Source organism: Chenopodium quinoa, unplaced genomic scaffold (assembly GCF_001683475.1).
Source record: "Chenopodium quinoa cultivar QQ74 unplaced genomic scaffold, ASM168347v1, whole genome shotgun sequence".
Taxonomy (NCBI): Eukaryota; Viridiplantae; Streptophyta; class Magnoliopsida; order Caryophyllales; family Amaranthaceae; genus Chenopodium; species Chenopodium quinoa.
In genome coordinates, this window is record NW_018745170.1 from 797,825 (window position 1) to 810,058 (window position 12,234).

General features: G+C 33.0%; 1 protein-coding gene and 1 non-coding gene across 5 annotated transcripts; one reads left to right on the forward strand and one right to left on the reverse strand.

Moving 5' to 3' along the window:
• Window positions 1-4,012: 4,012 nt before the first annotated feature.
• LOC110710463 (E3 ubiquitin-protein ligase RNF12-like) lies at window positions 4,013-10,785 on the forward strand. 4 transcript variants are annotated; one of them, XM_021888766.1, is made up of 7 exons: window positions 4,200-4,692; window positions 6,037-6,110; window positions 6,779-7,990; window positions 8,086-8,136; window positions 8,227-8,325; window positions 8,507-8,653; window positions 10,363-10,785. In XM_021888766.1, exons 3-7 carry the CDS (start codon window positions 6,803-6,805, stop codon window positions 10,513-10,515), a joined length of 1,638 nt encoding a protein of 545 aa, XP_021744458.1. In that variant the 5' UTR covers window positions 4,200-4,692; window positions 6,037-6,110; window positions 6,779-6,802; the 3' UTR covers window positions 10,516-10,785. The 4 variants fall into 4 exon arrangements, with proteins under 4 accessions (XP_021744460.1, XP_021744458.1, XP_021744457.1 ...); XM_021888767.1 differs by lacking the exon at window positions 4,200-4,692 and adding an exon at window positions 4,710-5,910; XM_021888768.1 differs by lacking the exons at window positions 4,200-4,692; window positions 6,037-6,110 and adding an exon at window positions 4,013-4,135.
• A 1,095-nt stretch (window positions 10,786-11,880) lies between these two features.
• Window positions 11,881-11,953, reverse strand: TRNAK-CUU. The gene has a single exon. It is a non-coding gene; the product is annotated as a tRNA-Lys (tRNA).
• Between the last annotated feature and the right edge of the window lie 281 nt (window positions 11,954-12,234).

Genomic DNA, 12,234 nt, shown 5'->3' on the forward strand with positions numbered 1-12,234 from the left:
ATTGTTGTATGTCACTAGGAAAAAAAAATTAATAAATATTATATATATTGAAACAAATTTAACGAGCCTCACTTTATTTTGTTTTTTTCTTTTTACAAGTATATATTAGTTAAACTTTGACCGTAAAAAGTCAACTACATCCATTATTTTGGAATAGACGGCTTATGTGTTGTGTCGTACTTGTGTGTGCTTTTTGTGCTTTTTGGTTTAATGGCTAATTCCATAAAGGTAATTACGGAGTAATACTTTGTACTTCATAAGTTGTTATTAGTCATGCATCCATATAAAGAAGCTATTTTATCCTTGTGCAATGAAATTACAAATAATACTTCCTCCGTTTCAATAATATTGCAACAATAAAGAAATTATGTATTCCAAAACACATTTTATATGTTAAATATCTATAATTGTATAAGAGTAAAAATTATAAAAAGTTGATATTGTGAAAGAATATTATGAGACGAATCTGACAAGATTCCACATGACTATATTTTGCTTAACGTATGAATCATATTATATAGTAAACAAGAAGGAAGAATAGTGCAAAAGTTTTATTGTTGTAATAATATTGGAACGGAAGGAAGTATAAATTATCTAGAGATATAATTATTTAAACAAAAGGTAGGATTATTCGATAAAACGGACAAAAGTTGATTTATCCTTGTTAAATTTTCCAGTAAATTTGAATAGATATGTATCATAATTTTTATTATATTATTGCCATAAGGGCCCATAAGGCCATAACCATTAAACATGTCCCAAATCCCTAAACTAAATTCTATTGTACGGAACATAATTGTATGTTCACGTTCATTTTTTTTAATTTATTTTTCAATTAGCAATTTTATTAGGACACGGTGTTGGGTTGGAAGGCTAATTTCAATTCCCATTGATTAATAAAAAAAATGAGTGGTTAGCAACACCAATTATTATATAGGTGCTAGACTACATATAAGGATTGAATTTAAATTGTTGATTTTCTTAAGAAGAAATCTAAATTGTTAGTTACTTTAGCATCATAAAAGTGTTAAAATAATACAAAACGTAAATACCTATTATAAATTTATAAAAGTGAGGGTGCCAAAGAAGAAAATAAAAGAGAGAGGATAAGGTCAAATCAACATGATGGTTTTGCAAAATCTGGGTAACTTTAACACATAATTACTCAAAAAAATTACTAAGCTAGATGTGTAATCTAATTTAATTTCAAGCCAATTTGAGTTTTGAGTTCGTATTGGATTAAATTAGTTTACTACCTCCGTTAATTGTTATCTGCAACTTTGGAGTATTATTTGTGAGAGATAAAATATTCCAAAGTTGCAGATAACAATTAACGGAGGTAGTATATTGATTTTTGAACAGTGATTTATGCAAATCGTGATATTTCAGTAAAAGTAATAATGTAGTTGTAGACTTTTTTGTACCTATCAATTTTTAACAAGTACAGTATATTGGTCTACCTTTTGATGTTTTCATGACTTAAGATATATGTAGTAAAAAATAATATTATAAAATTATGAAAAAAAAAATTGGTGAGTCGGACTCACGGTGAGTCCAATATATCTGACATTTATTAGATTATCAGTGTCAGATATTATATTTCTCATGTCAAATATTAGATTATTAATGTCAAGTATTAGATTATTAATGTCAAATATATTGAACTCACGGTGAGTTCGGTCTCACGCAAATCGTTTTCTAAAATTGTTGAGTCATTTTTTTTATCAGTATAAACGAGCTTGAGTAGTTTTGAATGAAAACAATCAAAATTTGATCATTTGGTTTTTAGATATGATTGGGTTTTTTATGGTCAATTTCAAATAATACTATCAAGACAATTCGCTTTTAATTTGTTTTCATACTAAAATTATAGTGTTATAAAACCTTTTTTTTCCCCTTATGATCATATAAGTGTCATTTAATATAATTAAATAATTTCCACTAATCAAACTACTTCTGTCATTTCCTATTTGAATTTTTAAGAGATATCATTACAAATCAAATAAAATAATCTTGGTTTAAAAAAAAAAAAAAAAAAAAAAAACCCTTTAATTATAAACATGCTCCAAAACATAGTCAATCACGTGAAATTTTGTTATAAACGGCTTGATTTTAAGTTTAATATATTAAATTTGTATTTTTTTTTTTTTTTTGTAATGCGTCATAAGAAATATTGTTATTACAACATTAAATTAGTTAGTGTACAAGACTTTTAACGAGACGATCAAACTAATTAAACACAAGGTGTAATTTACATAATTCGAGATAGATACTACCTAAATTAAGTATTGGACAAACTAGGTCGATTTCTTGAAGACAGGACGGGTTGAAGTTAGTCGTGGAATTGGAGCTAGTCACGACTACCCACCAACACAAAACCACATACCACGTCCAACAACTACAATACCCTCACTATTGTATCACCACCACAAATTGCCTAACTACAACTAAAAAACTCCAATAATCCAAAATGAGTGATGAACACAATCCCACTAATTTAATTCATTTATAGTTTTATACCAAACTTTGTTAAGTAAAAGTACCAGAAAATCTCCACACTATTCATGCCATTTGGCCAAAACTCCCTCAATTTCAGAGAGAATCTTTTTATTAATACTAGTACTAGTTTAAACTTGAAAGTGCAATACACACAACACAACTATTATGTAATGTCACAATCTAAAGAATCCCAATTTTTTAAAATTTGTCACCCAACAAACACTTAACAATCCCCAATTTTTCCTTTATTTTAACTAATTGAACTTGTATATTAAATTCATTAATCAACTAAAGATAACAACCTTAAGATAAAGTGGGAGAAGTTTGGAGGAATGGAGGACAATAAACTTTGGGTTAGCTGTCATTGTGGGGTTGGTCCAAATATTTATAATTTCTTAAATGTGTTGAACAATATTAAATTTATTATTAATTTATTATATATTTATAATTATTCTTTATAATTTATGTGGCTTTTGGTTTTAGGTAGCTCAATCGATACTCTGTAAATCTTGAATGAACTGTACCTATTTTGAGACAAACCTCGTTTAAATTTTGTTGAGAATTTTATAACGATATTTACATAAGTAGTATTGTATTAACAATTCTTTAGGAATTACCATACAACATCTTCGACAACTTAAAATAAAAAAAAATAAAAAAAAATAAGAAAAATAACTTAAGAGATTAAACTTTTACCTATCATGAGTCACCATCTTTTATAAATCACTATTAGGAAATAAACTAAGCTTACCAAAATCAATGAAGTTAAATTCGTTTTGGAGAAACATATTTTATATGGTGTATCTTTAATTTATTTGTTTTCTATCTTCAATTCTATGCTTTCCTACTTAACCATGATTGCTAAATTAGCCTATAAAAGAGTACTATGCGTACTAAAAAAGTATAATGATTCATTAAGGAGGAAAATTAGAATTTAATAAAACAATATTCCGCATTATTTGAGGTAGAAAATCATTTCCTAACACTTTTTTTTAATTGTATTTTGCTATTTGTGTTTAAGGGTGAATTCCCAAATTATTTTTCGTAGCACATATTTCATAACAATCTGTACTCTCCATTCTCATTGATAATAATATGATGATTTCTTTTATACCATCGAATGCTTCCGAATTTTTTTTTTCAATTTGATTTACATTATTTCCCGCAATAAAAATAATAAATTTACTTCGTACTATTTGAGTCCACAAATAACAACATATTATATGGTTATGGCGTAATACCACAAGAATATGAATTTATCTTTCTTTGGTACTTAAAAATGACGTAAGTCATCAAAAAGCCGTTGATAATTGACGTCCAACTACATCCAACGGCTGTGATTTCACCAAACTTGATACAGTATTGTTTTTTGGTAATTGAAAGAAACCTTTTATTAAATTGTTAGGCCTTGGATCTTACATCACACGTCTCTCTCTCCTCTTTCTTTGTGCGTCTCTCTATTTTACACGCTTTTGTTGCTATCTACCTTCTTCCCTTCTTGTTTAATGGTATACAAACAAAATACAACACAATTACTTAAAAAATTATTATCCAAAATACCCAGAAATTCTTCTCAATTATTACAAAGTTTCATTTTAATTATTCTCTTTTCTTGTTATCCAGCTATTTTTATGAGGTGGGCCTTTATTTCCCATGTATTTTCATTATCTCAAACTTTTTTATTTTATTATAAATATGGGCAGTCATAAAAATCAAATCTTTTTAAGTTGTTAATGTCAACTAGTTTAATTGGTGCGGCTTTTAAGTAGTGTTGAATGTGGAAATCGAATCCAGTCTACATTATTATTATTGTGCTCCGTGTATTACTGTACACCTAAAGTATATTATCTAGTGACTTTGGTGATATGGGTTTTGTTTAATTATCAATAATTTTCCCTTTTTTGTGGTTTTAATGTTTATTTGTTTGTGTTGAAGAAAAATATTTAAGGTTGTGAAGCTTAATAACTTAATAAGCCCCTGAAGTTGCGGATAAAAGTGATCTTGGTCATAAATAGAAATTATATATAAATTGATGATAAAAGAGATTGTCTAAAGAATTGTTCAAAGAAAGCTTCTTTACCTGTCCTTCAATAAAGGTGGTGAACAAGTTTTAGAGAGAGAAAGAGGGAGATAGTTAGAGAGAGAAACAAGGCCGCCTTCTTTTTTGGGTGGAATTCATGAGTTGCTGACCATGTGGGTTTTTTTTCTCTCCTTTCTTCTAATCTTAGTTTTTGTCTTTAATTAATTTTTAGATTAGGATGATCAGAAATTGTCAATGAAATTTTTAGCTTCTTTTTTGTCAGAATATATTTTGTGTTTTTCTTTGGTGATTTTGTTATTGATTATTGATTACAGGTGCTTAATTAATCTTTTGTTATTTATTCTTGTCTTTTGATTGGAATTTGTAGTTGTAGTTTATGTTGTTTGATTGTGTTTAGTTTATGACATGGATGCTTTTTTCTTGTTACATGTCAGAAAACCTTTTGGTGGGAGGTTTCTATTTTTGTTTGGTGTGACTTTATGTTATGAAAGGGTTTTTGATGGTCTATTATCTATTTTTAGAAATTTTTAGGTAGCTACCAAATGATTCTCCTTTGTGTAGGAGTTTTTTGGGTAATACAAAAGAAGAAAGTATGATATGATTTGCTGTTGGTTATGCCTTGCAAAATTAGTATGAATTAATAAGCTTTTGAAGTTTTGAGGATATGGGAATAGCTTGTTGAGATTGGTGCACAAATTCGAGGTGATTGTTGGTGATACCCTTGTGCACTTGGCTTTTGTTGTTGGTGGAAGTAATAGTTAGGGGCACATACCTTGAATTTCCATGATCAAAATATGGCCTCAACCTTTAGAGCCGCGTTGTTGTTGTAAAGGTAAGGAGCTTAAGAGCCACTTTAGGAAGGAGTCCTTTTTCGGCCAAGGATTTTCTTTGGAAATATTGGAGTATTTCTTATGCTGATGTTGTTGTTAATACTCCTCCGTCTGGTTGAGTACTGGGCATATGAGAAGAGAAATGTGTTGAACCATTTGAAGTGGTGAAAATTTGAATTTGTTGACGATTTTCAATGATTATCAAATCATTTTGGATAGTTTTGACAGGAGGAGGAATTGTTTGGCCCGTCATTTGACTATTACTAATAAATTTTGTGCTGATTAATATGTGGTGTTTCTTGTGAAGGCTTATAGTCACCGAGTTGACTTCTTTCATTACCAAAGTAGAGAACCAGAGACTGAGTTTGTTTTCTGAATGACACATAAGTAAGATTGAGCAATGTTGAAGTGGAGTGGAGTGGCTCACTTGGTGCCTTTTCTTTCTGATGGTCCCGGTGAAATCTGTAATCTGTGATTGGCTGGCTTTTGGTGGCGACTATCTACTTTTTCTGAATTTATCAACCGTTGAATTAGATTGATGTATTACCCTGAAACCTGCTGAACTTCTATTGAGTTCATAAATCAAGATTATCGCCAAATTTGTAACCTTGGGATTTCAACTGTTTTTATGATCTAATTCTATTATTGAAATTTCTTTGTGATTAGTCGGTGAATGGAAGAGCTAGTTGCAACTTGCAAGTCCATGAAACTGACATATTTGAGGCTGCTTTGGTTGCAAGGTTTTTTTTTTTTTTTTTTTCTTCATGAAGATAAACAGCTCTTTTTTTTTTCTTCTGGTTTTAGTTTCTTTGATTCCAAGTTAAGAATTTGTGTTGAAAGAAAGTTTAAGGGTATTTTTTGGTACAAATGATGGCCCTTGTGCCCTTGGGTGTTCCCTTCTTGTTATGTTCTATGAAAGGAGTTTTTTTCCTCAATTGCTAATTGTACACCTTTCTTCTGAAAATTTTGGTTGAAAGCTACATGCCTTGATTTTGGCAGTTGGACTATACTGTCGATAGGAGAATTTTCTGCTCCTCATGTTTGATATTGTTTACGAGACAGTAGCAATACTGTTTTTTATGTAAAACTTGTTATGAATTTCATTTTGATTGTAGTTGTACGAATGGTTTTCCATGGTTAATAATTGCTGATTTGCTACTATAAGTGGACAAGGTTTATCTATGTGATGTGAGAACATAACTTTTCTCTGTTTAATGCCAGAATTGTTTTAATTCCATTCTTGCTATGCGGTTTTTTGGGTTTCAAAACCCTGCTATAAATCTTTACTTGTGATACTAATTGTACTGAGAGCTTATTCATAGTTGATGAGATAGTATGTTAAAAATTTTCCTATATGTTCTTAGTTGAGAAGTAAAATGCCTGAAACTATTTTCATACTATCCTGCAGAACTGAAACTTTGTAAGTCTACTCATGGATGAATATTCCAATAGAAGATCTTCTGGGGGACTCGCTGTCTCTAGAAGAGGGCCTAGCCTTGTTTTGAGAGAGACAGCTCAGAACAATAGAGATAAAAATGTTCAGGTTTGCAGTCGAATTGGATGTGGTAGCAGGCTGAACTCGATGAAGGATGCACAGACTGGCTCTCCCAGTAAAGTCAAAACTCCAAAAACTCCTTTCCGTTCATCTGCTTTAGGAAAGGAAAGCATTGGAACTTCATCCAGAACTCCTGCTTCTCCTAATACTTCAAAAAAGTCAATCTCAGGCTCAAAAAAGAAATTGTCTTCCCACCTTGACACTGATTCAGAAACATGCAGTCTACAAGAGGAATCCGAGAAAATTTCTGGAAAAACCCAGATGAGAGTTCATCCTGAGCCAGAAGATCATGAACATCCTGAAGCTACATCTTCTGAAGCTGGGAGTTCTAGCTCAGGATCCACCAGCAAATTTGCAAAGAAAAGTGCTCCGAGGTTTGGATTGGGGCGCCAAGATTCTGCTTCAAGTTCATCTACCTCATTTGGTTTTAAACAGGCCAACCAAGGGGCAAGAAATGGTGGGGCTAGTACAAGCAGGTATAATTTAAGGAATTTAAAATGCAACTCAATCTCTGACGTCGTACCATCAGGTTCTTCTCTCTCTCCTCAGTCAAATGTCAGTAAGAAGGGGGAGACTGGTGGTAGGAAGAGGGTTGGTGAAGCTGAGAGTAGTTTACCTGTGAGAGGAAAGAAGATGAATGGAACTATACTGGATGATCAAAGAAATGATTATTCCAATCGTGGAATCTCAATCTCTGATTCAAGACGCACCAGAAGCTCGAGCCCTGGGAATAACGACTCTGCCCCAGTTAGGACTCGGAGGTCATCTGCTAGAACAAGGCTTTCAAATCAAGAAAGTCGGGACAGATTGCCATTGGTTGGGTCACCTCGAATGAGCCCATCTTCTCCTCAACCTGACTTAACAACTGATGAAACTGATTTTAGTTCGGAAAATCAGTTCTCTGTCCAAACTTCAGCTAGTTATTCAAATCCTCTAGTCAGACAAGGTAGCGGCAGTGAACACATGCTTCCTAATAGGTCTAGTGACCCCTATGGTGCTGGCATTGCTCGTTCTTTCATGAATCGTGATGCTTTAAGACAGTACGACTTAGATGGGATTGCAGAGGTATTGTGCTGATACTCTGATAGTATGCTCATGTGTCTACTCTTTTGTTATTTAGAAATTGGTTGTTTAAGATATCGCTTTCTGGTACCATGCAGATGTTACTAGCACTAGAGAGAATAGAACAAGAAGAAGAGCCAACATATGAGGTAATTATCATAAGCTACTTTAAGATTCTTCAAAATTTTCTATTTTTATAGTGGACTGTTTTTGTTTACTGCTTTCACCTGATTTTGCAGCAATTGCTTGTTCTGGAGTCTAATCTTTTCTTAGGGGGACTTTCATTCCATGATCAGCATAGGGACATGAGGCTGGATATTGATAATATGTCATATGAGGTATATCTTTGATTTGCATCATTGCATTACTGCAAATTCAATGACTCCTTGGATAAAGACATGGATATATTTTGCCAGCCGCAGATAATCTGACATCACCTCTAATGTCAATGAAACTAGGTTTTTCCTCATTTGTGATTTTGGATAAGAACTAAGCACTATATTTTTGCTATTTGAACAGGAACTATTAGCCTTAGAAGAGAGGATGGGAACTGTGAGTACAGCAGTGCCAGAAAACGTTTTGGCTAATTGCCTTAAAAGAAGCATCTACCAGGGTATATCAGAATGTAGAGAGGATGAGAATGATGTTAAATGCAGCATATGCCAGGTTTCTACTCCTGATCTTTTTTGCATTTCCCTTTTTACTTGTCTATTTACCTGTGATCAGCTTAATTATTGGGCCTTTTGGATAACTACTTTAATTAGGTACATTGTAAGTAGTTTTTGTGTAATCAGTTCCTTTGATCTATTTCCCTCTGCTGTATTGCTGAAGTGAAGAGAGTTTCCTATCATTCCTAAACACCAAAAGAAAGCAGCCTTGCTAAATGATGGCCAACACCACTCTAATCCATTCTGATATGATAAGAACTGAAAGACGAGAGAATTGGTACGATAGAGGATTTTATCTAGTCATTTATGCTTGCTTTGGCTTTTCAACTCTCACTAATTGAAGGAAATTCTATACTAAGAATTATATGCCGAAACCAATTTTCTTTGCCACCTAATACCAACAGAATTCGGCATACATTTAGCCAGAAAGGACTCTGGAGCTTTTGGGATCTATCTGCATATTCGTTCAACTCGGCCACTACCACTAGTGTCTCTCTTGATTACCATACCCCCATAAATTATGAGTGTCTTCTCTTTTAAATACATTCTCCTTGTGTCGATTCCGTACCCTACATGGACAGGAATGCTAGCTGCAGGTTTTCCTTGTTTAAAGATTCTAGGAACTGCAAATAAGCTGCAGAAAGACTAACTTGATGGTCAAATGGGGCTGCTAGACTGTGGAGAGACTGTTTGTTCACGTTTGTTGTACCACTGGACAAAAGAACAGTGTGATAGGGTGTCTTTAAGGATTTTTCCTGTCAGGAAGTTGATCTCACAATTTAGATAGATTGCCCTCAATATTTTGCTTCAGAGTGGGGATTGAGGTCTCTGTGATGAGTGTGATCCTTAAAGAAGTTGAGCGTCAATGTGGAGAATTATTGTATATGAATTACGATGGACCAAGGCTTCATTCTTTTAGTTGACAACTCTTTATGAACTATTCTGAAGATTCTGGCTCTTTAATGAAAGAACATGAACATATTGATCCTTTTTAGATCTTAGTTGTATTTGTCAACAGAACCTGGTACTTTGGCAACCTTTATTTGAACTTATGTTTAAAGGTGGAGCGAACAATGTTAAAATTAGATGGATCAACAAACTCTTTTTAATTTCTTTTCTTGCTACGGAATGTTGAATACTGAGGGATTTTGCTTCTGTTTTTTGCCTTTAAAATTAAGTTATAAGATTCTATAGGGTAATAAGGGCTACTTGGTTCAATTCACTTCTAGAAATGAAGTTAGATAAGCCTAGTAACAACTTGATAAGTTTTCAGATGAAATGATTGCAATTTTAGTTGCATTTTGGATCAAGTGCCAACAAACTGCTTGCTATAGTAATGAATAAGGCTGAAAGAGGCAGTTCACTGTTGTGTGGGTAAGACTGCATTTGTCTAACCGTTCGCTACTACCATGGCCTAAAATAGAGTCTCTTTAGAGGGGTATTATATAGTGGGAATATATTAATTTATGAGCTGAAATTGTGTATAGAATAAGGTAGTGCAGAACGCGACACCCTTTTTCTTTTCAACAGTTTTACTCAAACAATCAAGCTAATGAAAACTAGTCATTTCTGCAGTTTTGCTTTTCTGCATATTTCCCATAATTATACTTTTTTTTTTTTTTAAATTTAGTTTTTCCACTATATAACCAAATTCTCAAAACTATAAATTTGTGCTGACTGTATATTTGAATGAATTGCTCGGTGCAGGAAGAATATGCAGACACAGAAGAACTGGGAAGACTCAGTTGTAATCACAGATACCACTTTGAGTGTATAAATCAATGGCTGAAACTCAAGAATTGGTGCCCTGTCTGCAAGAATTCTGTAGCGCCTCCGCCTCCAGCGTCCCTGCCTCCCTGAACTCCGCTGTTATGTTCTTTCGTCGTTTTCTCAGTTTGTACAGATCAAATTTGGTCTGCCTCATTTCTTCAACAGAAATTTGATTATATTTTTTTTTTTTCATAGTTCGCCACTTTTTCCACTCTTTTGTACATAGATTCTCTTAAATCCTTCAACTAATAATCCTAGCCCTCTTCAGAGGCTCCATTATGGGAATTGGTTGATTTCGCTTCCTTATTAATCATCAGATTCTCAAGTAAATATACACCCCCTCCCCAAATTTCTTCTCTACTTGCTCGTCCCTACTATTTGTTCATATTTCTGTTGATGAACATCATAATGGTCCTTGGTATATGTATATATATCTTCATTTTCTTCGCGATTACTTCTAATCAGAAGAAGCTTAAGCCTATCGAGCTAAATATTGATGCATTAGATAGCAAAATGGTCTCATGAAGCAATGTTACAAATAGAAAGTGTTTGTCAGTCAAACTATACAGCACTAAGTGGTTAGATTGAGTTTAGTGAACAACTTTATAAAACTCCCACATCGGACAAAAGAAACAATGGAGTTGCCAAATCTTACTATAAATAAAAACCAGCTGACAACATACAAAATTTAAAAGGGTCGGTTGGCTAAATATGCCATGCTCGCCCTGAGATAAGGCGAGTGCTGTATGGCTATCAAGACATATGGCCGACATAATTTGTGGAAACACCTAAAGGGTTGGCTCGCTTGGCCGACCCTCCATAACATAATCTAAAATATTTGTATTGTTATTAATGAAAAGTTGATTATTTATTCACACTAATGTTGAATAAGGATGTAATTTTCATGAAGTCAAATTGCTACAAGTAATATATTTAGCAATAGCGTGCCACTTAAAAAATGTGTGTTGAAACCGAAATTTTGTTAATGAGATAATATCAAAAAAATATAAGATATTTATTTTCAAGATCTCGTAGAATATTTGATAGCTTTCTTATTTACTACTCAACGACATTTTATGTGAAGGGAGTCGTTTCAAGGGTTTAATTAGGCTTAAATGGAACAAGTCACAAAAACCCCATCTCTTCCCTACTACTACCAAACATTGTAGGTACAAGTATGGATTAAGCCGATAAGGCCCTGTACTACAAACAAATAACCCTGGCCCTTTGGAGAAAGGAATCAAAAGATTTACGAGAGTTGTAACTCATAAATTTTATGATTTACCGTGTCTATATCTTCCTCTTTGATAGTTTGAAAATGTTTGTATATCTTCCTCTAATAGTTTGATACAAAGTACTCTGTATACTAGAATGTTGTCATGTTCTTTTGTTTATACTGTTTCTCGTATATCAAAAATAAAATAAAATTAAATGGAAAAAAAAAATTAACACAAACGCCCACCGTGGGGCTCGAACCCACGACCACAAGGTTAAGAGCCTTGCGCTCTACCAACTGAGCTAGACGGGCTTGTTGTTCTTTTAAGCAGCTAATTTTATTTATTTTATTATTTTAGTGCCATTCATTCCAAAACTCAATGTATGCTAACCATTTTTATTTTGTAAATTAAGGTTAGATACTTAAAAGAATAACCAAACTTTTCAGCATTTTTTTATTTTTTTTAATGAAATATAATTTGGTCATGGACTTGATGGTAATATTAAACCAACCACGGGTGCCCATGTGGAAAAGACTGTATGTGCCCCGTTATGGTAGCATGGGGTGGTTTTACTGTTGCAGCCACCCTCATG